This window comes from Bos mutus, chromosome 24 (assembly GCF_027580195.1).
Source record: "Bos mutus isolate GX-2022 chromosome 24, NWIPB_WYAK_1.1, whole genome shotgun sequence".
Lineage (NCBI taxonomy): Eukaryota > Metazoa > Chordata > Mammalia > Artiodactyla > Bovidae > Bos > Bos mutus.
In genome coordinates, this window is record NC_091640.1 from 49,936,062 (window position 1) to 49,951,566 (window position 15,505).

The 15,505-nt window shown below is 39.1% G+C and overlaps 1 protein-coding gene and 1 non-coding gene across 17 annotated transcripts in view; one reads left to right on the forward strand and one right to left on the reverse strand.

Annotated features, from left to right (window-relative positions):
• Positions 1-15,505, reverse strand: part of MBD1 (methyl-CpG binding domain protein 1) — a 61,326-nt gene that overhangs the window by 16,928 nt on the left and 28,893 nt on the right. For all 16 annotated transcript variants that reach the window (XM_070361883.1, XM_070361880.1, XM_070361877.1 and 13 more), the window contains 2 exons: positions 6,986-7,289; positions 4,587-4,805 (listed from right to left, as the gene is read on the reverse strand). In XM_070361883.1, coding sequence (XP_070217984.1) covers positions 4,587-4,805; positions 6,986-7,289 — 523 coding nt within the window. The remainder of the gene's footprint in view (positions 1-4,586; positions 4,806-6,985; positions 7,290-15,505) is intronic.
• On the forward strand, positions 13,722-13,793 carry TRNAC-ACA (transfer RNA cysteine (anticodon ACA)). The gene has a single exon. It is a non-coding gene; the product is annotated as a tRNA-Cys (tRNA).

Here is a 15,505-nt window from a genome sequence, read left to right on the forward strand (position 1 = left end):
TGCAGGCTGCAGGACTGTAGTTCCTCTTGCTTCTGAAGTCTGCCACATGGTGGGTGAGATGGTTACTGAGCAGGGCCTCCCCTTGGCTCTGTGGTCATCACTGCCCTGTCAGGGGCATGATGTGCTCATAGTTGTTGACACAGAGGCCCTGAGATCTGTTTCTTAGCTGTGTTTCTTATCTGCAGTGCAACGTCGGTGGGCTTGGAGCACTCCACTGGGAGAGGGGCCTCTGAGGATTCCTCCTCTCAGGCTGTACACCTGGGAATGTGCTCTGTTGTGTCCCCTTTCACACACTTGCAGGCTCAGAAAGTACACTGTTGTTGGCACTGCTCTGTCTTCCACCTTAACCATGGCTATGCTGACAAATGGCCCTGATGACTCTCAGGTCATTTTCACTAGGCCACTGGTGCAGATCTGCTGAGGTCATGTCCCAGGACTGCAGTAGTCACGTACCTGGACCCACTCAAGGGTCCCTAGGACCTATGGGGCTGGAGGAGGCTGTGGCAGGGGTGGCGCTTAGGCCCACTGGGGCCAGGGCAGCCAGAGGAGGCTTTGATGGGGGCAGCGTTTGGCCCTACAGGGGCCTGCTTGGCCTGAGGAGACTTTGGCTTTGGATCAGGCAAGCACCGCTCTTAATGCCCACAGAGGCCAAGGAGAGGACAAAAATTAAGATCAGAAATGAAATCATGGACAGCACTATATTGACAAACCCCGTGGCCATTAAAAAGGATAAGAAATACTATGAACAACTCTATGCCTACAATTTGATATCCTAAAGAAAATGAACCAATTCTTTGAAAGATACAATCTGCCAAAATTCACACAAGAAGAAAAGGACACTCTGAATAGGCCTATATCTATTATTAAAAAACTGAATTAATAATTAATAACTTTCTGAAACAGAAAGCATTGGTCCCTGATGAGTTCACTGGTGAATTCTACCAAACATTTAAGGAAGGAATTATACCAAATCTCTACAACCTCTTTCACAATGGAAGCAGAAGGAATATTTCCTAACTCATCCTATGAAGCCAGAATTACCCTAATACCAAAAGTGAAAAAAGATATTATGAAAAAACAAAATTATATACTTATCTTTCTCATGAACATAGACGCAAAAATCCTCAACAAAATATTAGTAAATTGAATCCAACAATGTATAAAAAGAATTATACAAAAAAAAAAAAAAAGAATTATACAACATGACCAAGTAAGATTTATCCTAGGTAGTAAGGCTGGTTCAATATTCAAAAATCAATTAATGTTATCCATCACATCAACAAGCTAAAGAAGAAAAGCCACATGATCATATCAATAAATACAGGAAAAACATTTGACAGAATCCAACACCCATTCATCTTAAAAAATTATATATTTGATCTTTATCCTCGTTTCTGGCAGAGCTCCTAAAATCCTTAGAATTTCCTAAGTAATGAAAGCAATAAAGTTGTCTTTTGTTATGTTAATGAGGTGACTTCTGGATCACACCTAAGTTTGCCAGGAGAACCAACTGCGTGGTTATTGCATTGAAACTTTCAGTCCCAGTTCCCTGATCTCTGGGCCGAGGAGAAGGTTTGGAGAGTGAATCAATCACCCAATGGCAATGACTTAACCAATCATGTCTATGTAATGAAGCCTATATGAAAATCCCAAAAGAGAGGGTTCAGAAAGCTTCAGGTTGGGGAACCAGAATGATTTCACCAGGCCATGACCCAAACTCCATGAGGACAGAAGCTCCTTTGTTCAGGACCTCCTCATCTTATATATCTCTTCATCTGGCTGTTTATTTGTATCCTTTAATATCTTTTGTAATAAACTGGTTAATCCAGTGAGAAAACTGATTTCCTGAGTTCTGTCAGGTGTTCTAGCCAATTAATCGAACACAAAGGAGGGTCTGCGGGAACTTCTGATTTACAGCGTCTGTCAGGGAAGAACCTGGATTTGTAGTTGGCATCCTGAGTTGGAGGGTGATCACCTGAACTTTCAGTTTGTAGCCAGGTGGTAAGAAGCACAGGTAACTATCTAGGCTCAAAACCAGCATCTGAGGTGGTGGGCAGTTTTATAGAACTGCTCCTTGTACTGTGGAATCTGATGCTACCTTCAGGTCGACAACACCAGAACTGAGCTGAGTTATAGGACACCCTATGGATATGAGAGTTGGACCATAAAGAAGGCTGAGCACTGAAGAATTGATGCTTTTGAACTGTGGAGAAGACTCTTGAGAGTCCCTTGGAGAGCAAGGAGATCAAACCAGTCAATCCTAAAGGAAATCCACCCTGAATATTCATTGGAAGGACAGATGCTGAAGCTGAAACTCCAACACTTTGGCCACCTGATGTGAAGAACTGACTCATTAGAAAAGACCCTGATGCTGGGAAAGATTGAAGGTGGGAGGAGAAGGGGATGACAGAGGATGAGATGGTTGGATGGCAATACCTACTCAATGGACATGAGTTTGAGTAAACTCTGGGAGCTGAAGGACAGGGAAGCCTGGTGTGCTGCAGTCCATGGGGTCGCAAAGGGTTGGACCCAGCTGAGCGACTGAACTGATAGGATACCCAGCTCTTGTCTGAGTATTGCCTGAAGTCTACTCCACACACTGGAACTGGGTTTGGAACCCTTAATGCTCCATATCACATGACATCAGGGAAATTAAAATTAAACAGCAATGAGACACCAATACACACCTATTGGAACAGCCCAAATCTAGAAAACTGACAACACCAAATACTGACCAGGATGCTGACAACAGGCGCTCTCATTCATTACTGGTGAGAATGCAAAAGAGTATAGACACTTAGGAAGACAGTTTGGCAATTATAAAACTACACATCTCTTACATGCTTCAGCAAACATGCTCATGTTGTTTACCCAAATGAGTTGAAAACTTATGTGCACACAAAATCTGCATAAGAATGTGAATAGCAACTTTTTCATGTGCTGTGCTGTGCTAAGTCACTCAGTCGTGTCCAACTCTTTGCAACTCTATGAACTACAGCCTGCCAGGCTCCTCGTCCATGAGATTCTCCAGGAAAGAATACTGGAGTGGGTTGCGATGCCCTCCTCCAGAGGATCTTCTTGACCCAGGGATCAAACCTGCATCTCTTAAGTCTCTTACATTGGTAGGTGGATTCTTTATCACTAGCGCCACCTGGGAAGCCCAACTTTATTCATAATCACCAAAACAATCAAGGATGTCCTTCAGAAGGTAAATGGATAAATATACTGTAGTACATCCCCACAATGGAATATATTCAGTGATAGAAGAGCTATGAAGCTATGAAAAGATATGGAGGGAACTTAGAAGCATATTAGTTAGTGAAAGAAAACATGAAAAACCTATAAACTATGTAATTCCAAAGATATGACCATCTGGAAAAGGCAAAACTATGGAGACAGCAAAAATATCAGATTTCCAAGGATTTGGGGTAGAAAGGGGGAAGAACATGGGGAGCACAGAGGATTTCTAGGCTACTGAAATTACTCTGTATGATACTCTCAAGGTAGATACACGTCATCACACATTTGCCCAAACCTATAGATACACAACACCAAAGAGTGGACCCTACTATTATAAACTATGAAATTTAGGCGATAATGATGTGTAGGCTCATCGATTGTAACAAATGTACCACTCTGGTGGAGAATGTTGTGAATGGGGAAGGCAATGCATGTGTTGGGGCAGGAGCATATGGGAAATTTCTGTACCTGTTGCTCACTTTTGCTGTGAACCTAAAACTTCCCTGAAAAGTAAAGTCAACTGAAACAAAACAAAACAAATCATAATACCTTTAGGAAAAATACAACACCCTAAAGAGTTCAATATAAATTTCAAAGGAACAACTAAATAAATATTGGAGTGATTTTCTCTACTCTCTTTGCTGTCAAAACTAGACTTCCTTCAAAGTCCAGCTTGAACGCCCCTTCTTCAGTGAAGTCTCCCCAGTTTCTGGACATACTTAGTCACTCTACTTCCTGTGACGCCATCCTGCTATCACAGTACTAACACCAAGCTATAGAGTGCTGCTGCTGCTGCTAAGTCACTTCAGTTGTGTCCGACTCTGTGCAACCCCATAGATGGCAGCCCACCAGGCTCCCCAGTCCCTGGGATTCTCCAGGCAAGAACACTGGAGTGGGTTGCCATTTCCTTCTCCAATGCAGGAAAGTGAAATGTGAAAGTGAAGTTGCTCAATCGTGCCCAACTCTTAGCGACCCCATGGACTGCAGCCCACCAGGCTCCTCCCATCCATGGGATTTTCCAGGCAAGAGTACTGGAGTGGGGTGCCATTGCCTTCTCCAAAGCTATAGAGTAGGAGTTCTCAAAACAGACCAAGCATCAGAATCACCTGGGAGACCTTGTTAAAAGACAGGCTTCCTGTCCCTGCCATAGACCTGAATTTGGGGATTCTGATTCTGGAGCCGATGAATTTCTAACATCCTTCTAGATGACACTCATGCTGTGGTTCATGGACCACACTTACAGAAGCAGTGTTATGGTTTATTCTACACATGGCTGACTCCCATAAGACTGACAGCTCAACAAGGAACCTCTCCAGCACATAATAGGCATTGAGTAAGCGTCTTACTTTTTTTTGCTTCTTTTTATCAGTCTCCTCCTGTAAACTTTGAAGGGCATTTTGCATGAGCTTCATGTTCAAATCCTGCTCTTCTCTGTATTCCTGCTGCATACGCTCCATCTTCTCTTGGAGGGCTTTTTGCAAAGCAGCCCTTATTTCCTGTTTTGTCTTCTGTTTCTTTAGCTTATCCTGTTCATTCTCAAGTTTCACCTGTGCATTTTCATTTTCCTAAGGTGGAATAATAATGAAGATAATGCATCAATACAGTTGGACAAAACAAAAAAGTTAATGCATTTCATTTAAGAGGTGAGAATAAAGGGTTTCTTGGAAAGCACACACTCCTGGGTGTAAAGGGATTATGAGACATAAAACTTGACTTTTCATTGCTGAATCAACAATAAGGCTTTGTGAAATTGCTGTGTGTGATCATAAAGCAATAAATAGTATGGAGTTCAAAATGCAGAAAAGTATAACGATAAATCACTTATTCTTGGTAACCATTCACCTACTACCATTCTCAACATTTTGGCGTGTTGACCTTCCAGACTTTAGTCCTCCATGCGTATCTGTATATCTAGATTTGGATACACTATTAACAAGCAATTAGAGTCTAAGAATGGAAATGTGCACATCAGTCAAATATACAAAAGTAAATTAAGCATTTTGTTCTTTAAAAGTACTCCCCATTCCTCTCATTTTCTTATCTATCTGACCCTCCTGGCTGGCTTACCAATCAAGCAGTTTTAACTGGGGCACCAATGCTGCTGGGTGTTGGGAGTTTGGTAGAAAATCTGGGTATGGTATAAATTGAGGCATTAATCCTCCCACCAAAGGCATTTGAACTCTCCTGGAAGGATAAGTCCTTTCCCAGCTGGGACAGGAGATGACACAGTTATAGTGAGGAGAGATACAAGTCCCAGCTGACTTGATCTGAGACTCACAACAGCCATGAATACCATGATTTCTGGCTGGTGAGAAGAGAGTTATATGCTAGGCTTTTCCATTAATGCCATGAGCAGTAAATCCACACTGAATTGTGAGAGTCAAATGAGCTAATATAAGTGAAAATGCTCTGCAGTATTTAAGGCAAAACAGTGGACATCAAACATAAAAGCCAGTGGTATAGCAGGTCACATTTTTTAAAAAGTAAGATTGACTACAGGAAGCAGCAATCATCCAACTCAAACTATGAAACAGATAGAGATGGAAATAGGAGAGAATTGTTCAAGACTAAGAAACCTACAAGTAGTCTACTGTCTCGGTTTCCCCAGGTTAGTTCTGATTTTACACTGTTATGCTGAGGCACTGAACTAACTACACCCCTTCTAATCTCAAATATGCCCAGATTTGAATGATAAACAGGCACTCTTTCAAAAAGACTTATGACAGGACAGCAATGTTTGGATCCCAATTTAAATGTCAAATAACAGACAATAGTGGAAATTTGATACTGATTTTAGATGATAACAATGAATTATTATTAATTTTTTTAGGTTTGAAATGTATAAGAAAACTCCTTAATTATATTGTTGTTGAGATACATACTCAACAACAAGAATGTATTTAAAGGGGAAATGACACATGTGGGACAAATTGTAAGTCAATAATGGAAGGGCTAGAATACAGGAAATCAATATATCAAAATATAACAGCTGTTGAAACTGTGAGATTGGTACACAAGGGCTCATGGGACTCTCCACTTCTGTGCATTTGAAAATGCTCATATTATTATTAATATAACAGTATTGTTATAACACGTTATTATTATAACATTAAAAGGGTGGAATTTATATAACATATAAATTACAAAAAAATAGTGTTAAAGAACCTATTAGTGGCTGCTAGGGGTTAGGGTTGAGGATAGTGATAAAAGAAAATTTATATTTTTAGGATAAACAAGAAAATTTAAACATAAAATTCTCTCTGCCAGTTTGGGCCTCCTCCCTCCCTCTTTACAGTGAAATATGCATCTTCATTACACACTAACCAGACTTCCTCGAAGATGGGAATGCCTTCTTCACCGTAAAGATCAATTTTTATTTCCTTTCTTCTGACACTAGTAATGGAACTTCTTAGATTAGTATTCTTTCCGAATTCTGTAAGAGGCCATGGTGACTTACTGGTTGCTTTCTATGTGCTTATCTGGACTATTTATATTTGATGAACTTTATGTAAAATACCAGTGTGTCATTTTGATGTATGACCCTTTGACTTGAAAAGGTATATATATGAATGTGCCTTCAACCACTAACAGGCAGAGCAACTCGCAGAGCTTCTGAGAGTCTGTCTCCCGTATTATAATCCTTGGTTTGGCTTGAATAAAATTCTCCTTTTCTTAAGCAGGCCTGCAAACAGGTATTTACCCACTGAGTTCACCATTCCACCACAGGCGTCTGAAAAAGACCCACCACAAGTAGTGCCTCTTCCTCCTTCAGCCGCTGTGCCGCCTGCCTTTGCGCCTGGATGCTGGTGACCTGGGCATTTAGCCCCAGGCGCGTGTTCTCCACGAGCTCCTTCTGCCTCCTCTCCTCCTTAGCCTCTCGCCTCTCTTTGGCCAGGCGGTCTTCCTCCCAGAGCTTTGAGAACATCTGTTCTTCCACCACCTTCTGCCTTTTCAGCTCCTCGTTAAACGCTATCTGAGCTTTACGCTCCTCACACACAGCCTTCTGATGGATACAAAACAGCTCAGCGCGGAGCTCCTGGCAGCGTTCCCTGAAAGGGCAATTTAAAAAAGAAATCGAGCCTTTCATAAGACATTGCTCTCTTTAGGCACAAATCTGCACTGTCAGACACTGAAGTGAGAAAGTTAAAGAACTGGATGTAGGCCATCTGAGTGCGGATACACATGGGGGAGCTGCAAGGAGGAAGACAACAGGATGCCACAGACAAAATCCAGGCCCTGTAGTCAAGCGGAGCAGCCTCTGAATCCTAGTTCTGACGTTTCCTGTGTGACCGTGGATCACAAACTCGATCCATCTGAGCTTATTTTTATATCTGTAAAAGAACTGTCTTTTAAGGTTCTGCTAAGGTTCAGAGATAAATGGATGTAAATACCTGGTAGATAATAGGAGCTGAGTGAATGGTAATTACTGTGATTACTACAGAGGAAACAGAAGAGGAACATGTCCCCGCAACATTACAGTTAGGTTAAGGCTTTGGTAGAAAGAGACCCTGCGTGTACACCCAAGAAGAGATCCAAGGATAGAGTCTGCATGATCATGGTGACGCTTCCCTATTGCCTCTGGACTCCAGGCAGGGCAGGACACATGTCCACTAAAGGGCTTACCGTTAGAGTTGAGAAAACAGTCCTATTCTCGCCTTTCAGCAACTAGGTTTATGTCACCATTCAAGAGGAAATGTTATTTCAGTAAGTGTTTACACCTTATTCTTTCTTCAGCTTTCTTCAGATGTTCTTCATTGAGCCCATTTTTAATATAAGAGCTGTAAAATTCAACACTGACTGTACTTTAGAATTATTCAGCTATATTTTCTAAACTCCACTCTTCCTTTCCTCCAGATCAGACTTGTTAAACCAGAATATCAGGGGATAAGTCCCATCTGCATTTTTTTAAGAGTGCCTCATGTGGTTCTGACATTTAGACAAGTTTGAGAGAACATTTGATGGGAAGGCTTTTTTTAAAAAAAAAAAAAAACAACATCAATTCTTCCTGTCTTCTAAATCAAATTCTACACAAAGAAGCTATAGTCTGGAGAATGAGTTCAACAAAGAATTTTAAAGAAATTTGAATTGCTAAGACTGAAAGAAAGGATGAGGTCTAAACTCTTATTACCCAAGGGTGGCCAATATCACACAAAATGACATTTATCAGATGCAGCTGAGTATTGTTTACCATTTGATGAGGATTAGTCTCACTCCTCAAAATGAATCTCTGTGAGAGCTGGGACTCAGGATATATTTCAGGAACATATGACCCATACTACTTACCCAATGGCCAATAAATAATTGTTGGTTTAACTAATACATAATTATACTGATTAGCAACATACCAGCCATCCACATTCTGTGGAAGGTGCAATAGATAACAGAAGCTGAAGTTACTAGGTTACAAAAAAAAAAAAAAAAAACCACACACTTTAACACTGAAAAAAAAAATCATCTGTCTAGAATTCACCTGTGAAATTCTCAGATTTGGCCATGATAACTTACTAAAGTCCTTCTCAATCCTATGATTCATATTCTAACAAAGCTATTCAATTAATGGAAATCTAAAACCTAAGAATAAGAAGAAATATGGCTTATACTTAAAATTTTTATTTAAAATAAAATAAACTCTTTCTTCCTAAGTATAAAACCAATACATGCTCATTGCAGAAAAACTAGAAAATAAAATTATGAAAGATACTATAAATAATGCTGCTGCTGCTGCTGCTAAGTCGCTTCAGTTGTGTCCGACTCTGTGCGACCCTATAGACGGCAGCCCACCAGGCTCCCCCGTCCCTGGGATTCTCCAGGCAAGAACACTGGAGTGGGTTGCCATTTCCTTCTCCAATGCATGAAAGTGAAGTCGCTCAGTCGTGTCCGACTCTTAGCGACCCCATGGACTGTGGCCCACCAGGGTCCTCCATCCATGGGATTTTCCAGGCAAGAGTACTGGAGTGGGGTGTCATTGCCTTCTCCATAAATAATGCTAGTCCTACTATTAAGAGATAAACACTATTAGTATGTTAATATATATTTCTTTCCTATGTATGCATCTTTTTACTAGAATTGGGGTCTTTCTGCATATCTATATCTCCTGTATTTTAATTTTTCCACCTATCATTTTATTGGGAGTGTTTTCTCATGAAATATTCTTTAAAATATTTTCTAACTTCAAAACTTTATTATAGTTTAATAAGCTGCATAGTAGAGACTAGAGTCTATAAATACATCACAGTTTACTTAAACATTCCCCTGTTTGATGAACATAAAGGTTACTTCTGACTTTTATTACAATGTTGCAATGAACATGGTTTCTGTCACTCTTTCTGTTTATTGCTAATGATTTTTTTAAGGTAATTCCTTCCTTAATATAAAACCAGAGTACAAAAACATTCTTAAGGCAGTTAGTTGATGATACATGCTGCCAAGAAGGCCAGAAGTGACACCATATGAAAGAGCTCATATCATATTCATTTTTTCAGATCAGTAGGTCTTCAAACTTTTTTGATTATGCATGTCTTTCAGTAAAAAAAATTCTAAGCACCCACAATATTATTTATAAATTATATGAGGTTATTAATATGTAACTATATCATATAAATTAGCTAGCCACAAAAATTAAAATGAGCTGAGCTAAAAAGTAACAAATAGAATACCTATTTTAATGATAATAATTACTGATAAGAGGAAAACTTTTTGTCGGTGCTTTACATGGTACTTTTACATATAAAATCTTATTTCATCCTCATAAGGACCTTATAAGCAAGTATTATCCCCATTTCAGAGTTAAAGAAATCAAATCTCAGGGAGCCAAAATTTCTTTCCAAGTCACAAAGCCAGGAGTAATAATATTATTAACAATAGTTATTAAGTGCCTATTATTTGCCAGGCACTGTTCTAAGCAGTTTACATGTCTGAACTCTTACAATCTTCATAACAACCAATATTGCAGCAAACACTATTGTAAGCTCATTATTACTATTATTTTATCCTCAGTTTGCAGATGAGGAAATGAAGGCACAGAGCAATATTGGGTAGCACAGGTATCCACTGACAAAATGAAGGGACAAGCTACTGAATAGAGAAAACATTTGCAAATGACATGACTGATAAGGGGTTAATATCCAACATATAAAAACAACCTATACAACTCAATTAAAAAAAAAATTTAAAATGGACAGAGGAACTGAAGACATTTTTCCAAAGAGGACATGCAAATAGCCAACAGGCACATGAAAAGATGATTAGCGTATCATCAGGGAAATGCAAATCAAAACCACAGTGAGAGAACTCCCTGGAAGTCCAGTGGTTAGGACATCACGTTTTCACTGCCAAGAGCCTGGTTTCAATCCCTGGTCAGGGACACAGTGTGACCAAGAGGAAAAGGAAAAAAACCACAATGAGATTCCAGTTGCACTTGCTTGTCCGAATGGCTATCATGAAAAAGAACACAAATAACAAAGCTGGCAAGGATGTTATGCAGCCATGGTGGAAGACAGTATGAACGCTTCTCAAAAAACTAAAATAAAACTACTATATGACCCAACAATTACACACCTGTGTACATATCAGAAAAAAACAAACAACAACAAAAAAAAACCCTAAAAGCTAAAAACACTAATTCAAAAAGACACATGAACCACAATGATAGCAGCATTATTTATAATTGTCAAGATATGAAAGCAACGCAAGTGTCCATTAACAGATGAATGGATAAAGAAGATGTGGTACATACAGACAACAGACTACTCAGCCATAAAAAAGAATAAAATTTTGCCATCTGCAGCAAAATGGATGGACTTGGAGGGTATTATGCTAAGTAAAATAAGTCAGAGAAAGAGAAATACTGTATGTTATCACTTATATGTGGAATCTAGAAAATACAACAAGCTAGTGAATATAACAAAAAAGAAGCAGACTCATGGATACAGAAATCAAACTAGTAGTTACCACTGGAGAGAGGCAAGTGGGAAGGGGCAATACAGGAGGAGGGGATAAAAAAATTTTTTTCACAATGAACTTGAAAGCATGATCTGTAAAAGAAAAATCGAAATATTGGATTTCACCAAAATTAAAAATTTTTTCTCTGTGAAAGACCCCATTAAGAGGATTTAAAAAAAAAAAATAAGCTACAGGCCAGGACAAAATATTTCAAAACTATATATCCTACAAAGGGCTCATATCTGGAATATATAAAGAATTCTTACTACTCAACAGCTAATCCAATTAGAAAATGGGCAAAAGACATGAAGATACATTTCACCAAATTGAATATACACATGGCAAATAAGCATATGAAAAGTTGTTCAACATCACAACCCATTAAGGAAATGCCAATTAAGGCCACAGTGAAATATCACTGCACACCTCTGTCCTAATAATGACAGTATCAAAAGCTGGCAAAGATATGAAAAAAACTTGATCTTTTATACATTACTGGTAGAATTATAAAATCATACAGCCATGTTGGAAAATAATTTATTAGTTTCTTACAAAATTAAGCATACATATAAGACCAGCATATGGCAATTATCTGAGAGAAAGGAAAACTTATGTTCACACAAATATATGAACACAAATGTTGATATTAGATTCATTCATAATAGATAAAAAACTAGAAACAATCAAAATGTACATAAGTGAATGGTTTACAGAAATTTAAATACATCCACACAATGGAATACCTCTCAGCAATAAAAATGACAAACTATTAATACATGCAGCAATTTAGATGAACTTCAAAGACAATTCATTGACTGAAAAGGCCAATTTTGACAGATCACATACTGTACAAGTTCAAATATACAATATCAGGAAATTATGAAGATGATGGTGAGAGTGGTAGCTGTGACTATAAAGGGAAGCACAGGAAGACCCATGTGGTGATGGAATAGTTCTGTATCTTGATTGTGTGGGGTATTAGATGGATCTACATACATGATAAAATGGCACAGAATTATACATATACATTATGCCAATGTCAATTTCCTTGTATGATATTGTGTTATAACCACTGAAGGAAAAATGGGGTAATAATATATTTCTGTACTATCTTTGCAATTTTTATGAATACATAATTATTTACAAGTAAAAAGTTTTAAAAGTCACTGGTTATCTTGTTGTTATTATTCATTTCCTTTCATTATTGTTACTGAAAGTAATTTTGCTGTTTAGAAGACCTGGAACAATAAAAATGACCCATTCTAGTTATCAAATATTCTAGGTATGCCACTAAATATACTAAAAGAAATTAATGTACTTATCTGCCAGAAGACATGTACAAGAATGTCCACAGCAGCTTTATTCATAAGGATCCAAAACTGGAGATACGTGAAATGCCTGTAACCTGGAGAACGAATAAACTGTGGCATATTTATACAATGGGATACTAAAAGGAAGAGGAAGGGGAAGCAGAGGAAGAGGAATAATTTCATCTTGCTTTATACATACATTAAAGCTTAAATTATATTTGCAGTAATGGGGCATAATTTAGTATCCCTTGATCAAAATTTAATCCTGGCCTTTCACTCTTATGATGAATTTAAACTGTATTTATATTGTAGTTCTGTTAGAAGTACTGCATTAAAAAACACTGAAAATGGTTTGCTTTCAAGTAAATTATGGTAGTCTCCCTTATCCACCATTTCACTTTCTACAATTTCTATTACCCATGGTCAGCTGTTGGAGAAGGCAATGGCACCCCACTCCAGTACTCTTGCCTGGAAAATCCCATGGACGGAGGAGCCTGGTAGGCTGCAGTCCATGGGGTTGTGAAGAGTCAGACATGACTGAGCAACTTCCCTTTCACTTTTCACTTTCCTGCATTGGAGAAGGAAATGGCAACCCACTCCAGTGTTCTTGCCTGGAGAATCCCAGGGATGGGGGAGCCTGATGGGCTGGCGTCTATGGGGTCATACAGAGTCGGACACGACTGAAGCGACTTAGCAGCAGCAGCAGCATGGCCAGCTGTATTCTGAAAACATTAAATGGAAAACTCCAGAAATAAAAGTTCAAAAATTTTCAATTGCACATTGTTCTAAAGTGTGATGAAACTTTGCACCACCCAGCTTCATTCCGCTTGGGATCTCCAACAACTGACATCCTCTGCTCCTGACATTCAGTCATCAGCATCGTCACAGATCAACAATCCAGAATCACCCAAAGTAGGTGACCTGTGGTCAGGTCAATAGCCTAACGCTACATCCCAATACAGGGCCTCCCGGGTGGCACTAGTGTGAAGAACCTGCTTAAGAGGGTTAAGGGACCGGAGTTTGATCCCTGGGTCAGGAAGATCCCCTGGAGAAGGGTATGGCAAACACTCCAGTATTCTTGCCTTGAGAATCCTATGGATAGAGGAGCCTGGCATGCTATGGGCCACAGGGTCACAGAGTTGGATAACTGGAGCAACTTAGCGCACACACACGCATGCACGTCACAATCCATCATTTATCTTACTTACCATATAGACATTTTATTGGGCTTCCCTGGTGGCTCAGATGGTAAAGCGTCTGCCTACAATGCAGGAGACCTGGGTTCAATCCCTGGGTAGGGAAGATCTCCTGGAGAAGGAAATGACAACCCACTCCAGTACTCTTGCCTGGAAAATCCCATGGACGAAGGAGCCTGGTAGGCTACAGTCCATGGGGTCGAAAAGAGTCAGACACGACTGAGCAACTTCACTTTCACTTTTAGACATTTTATTAATCTCACATCATCACAAGAAGAAGGGTGAGTATAGTACAATAAGATATTTTGAGACACAGAGAGAGAGAAGGAGACCACATTCACAAGTTACATTACACTATATTGTTATAACCACTCCATTTTATTATCTGCAATTGTTACTAATCTCTGAAATGTAACTAATCTATAAATAAAACTTTGTCAGGGATGTATAGGAAATGTATAGGAAAAAAACACAGTGTATACAGAATTCAGTTTCAGACATTTACTGGGGATCTTGGAATGTATGCCCCATGGATAACATGGGTGACTGTTGCAGGATATAACTATTTCTTCTAAAATTCTAATTAATTCATCTAACTAGCAAGGTATACAACATGAAGTTGTATACTCAGTTTTATAAGATTTCTTTATAAAATCTTTATAATTGTTACCAAATTAATAAACATTTTAAGAATCCAAACCACTTATGAAACTTCATTTTTTCTTACTGTGTAAAAAAAAAAAAAAAAACATTTACTATAAAGTGGGAAATATACTAATGGTCCATTGAAATCCACTTCCTAGTTTCCCCTTTGCCCCTTACAGCATTTTCTCCTCCAGTAGCCAGTAGGGAGAATCTAGATCCTAACAAAGACAGGAGGTGAGGCTGTGCTTTACATGGGTTACAGACAACAAGTATAGATAAGGTGCATCCACAGAAAGGATATGAGAAAGACTTAGAATCCCTAGCTAGGCTGATTGGTGAAGGTATTTCTTTCCTGAAGTCAGTTAGTAAAAGCTGGAAGGGGTAAATACTACTTCACAGGCAAACATAGCCATACAAGACTTCAAAGAATACAAAAATGAAGGAAAATATACACCAACAAAGGAATACAATGCTTTTTTAGTGATCAATCCCAAAGAAATAGAGATGTACAAGTTACCTGCTAAAGAATTCAAAACAACTGTTTTTAGGAAGATCAGTGAGTTAGAATACTGACAGATGACTCAACAAAATCAGGAAAACAACATAGGAACAAAATGAGAAGTTCAATAGAGATAGAAATCATCAAAAAGAACCAAACAAATTCTGGAGCTGAAAAATACAATGCATGAAATAAAAATCCAAAAGATAGCATCAACATCAGACACAAACAAACAAGAGGAGGAAAAAAATCTGAGAATTCAAAGACAGAGGGGCCAAATGGATAAAAAACAAGATCCAACAACATGCTGCTTATAACAGACCTGCTTCAGGTTTAAGGCTGCTGCTGCTGCTGCTGCTAAGTCGATTCAGTCGTGTCCAACTCTGTGCGACCCCATAGACAGCAGCCCATCAGGCTCCCCTGTCCCTGGGATTTTCCAGGCAAGAACACTGGAGTGGGTTGCCATTTCCTTCTCCAATGCAGGAAAGTGAAAAGTGAAAGGGAAGTCGCTCAGTCATGTCCGACTCTTAGCAACCCCATGGACTGCAGCCTACCAGGCTCCTCCGTCCATGGGGTTTGCCAGGCAAGAGTACTGGAGTAGGGTGCCATTGCCTTCTCCAGGTTTAAGGCTACATATCTTTAAAGTCAAGGGATGGAAAAAGATACTCCATGAA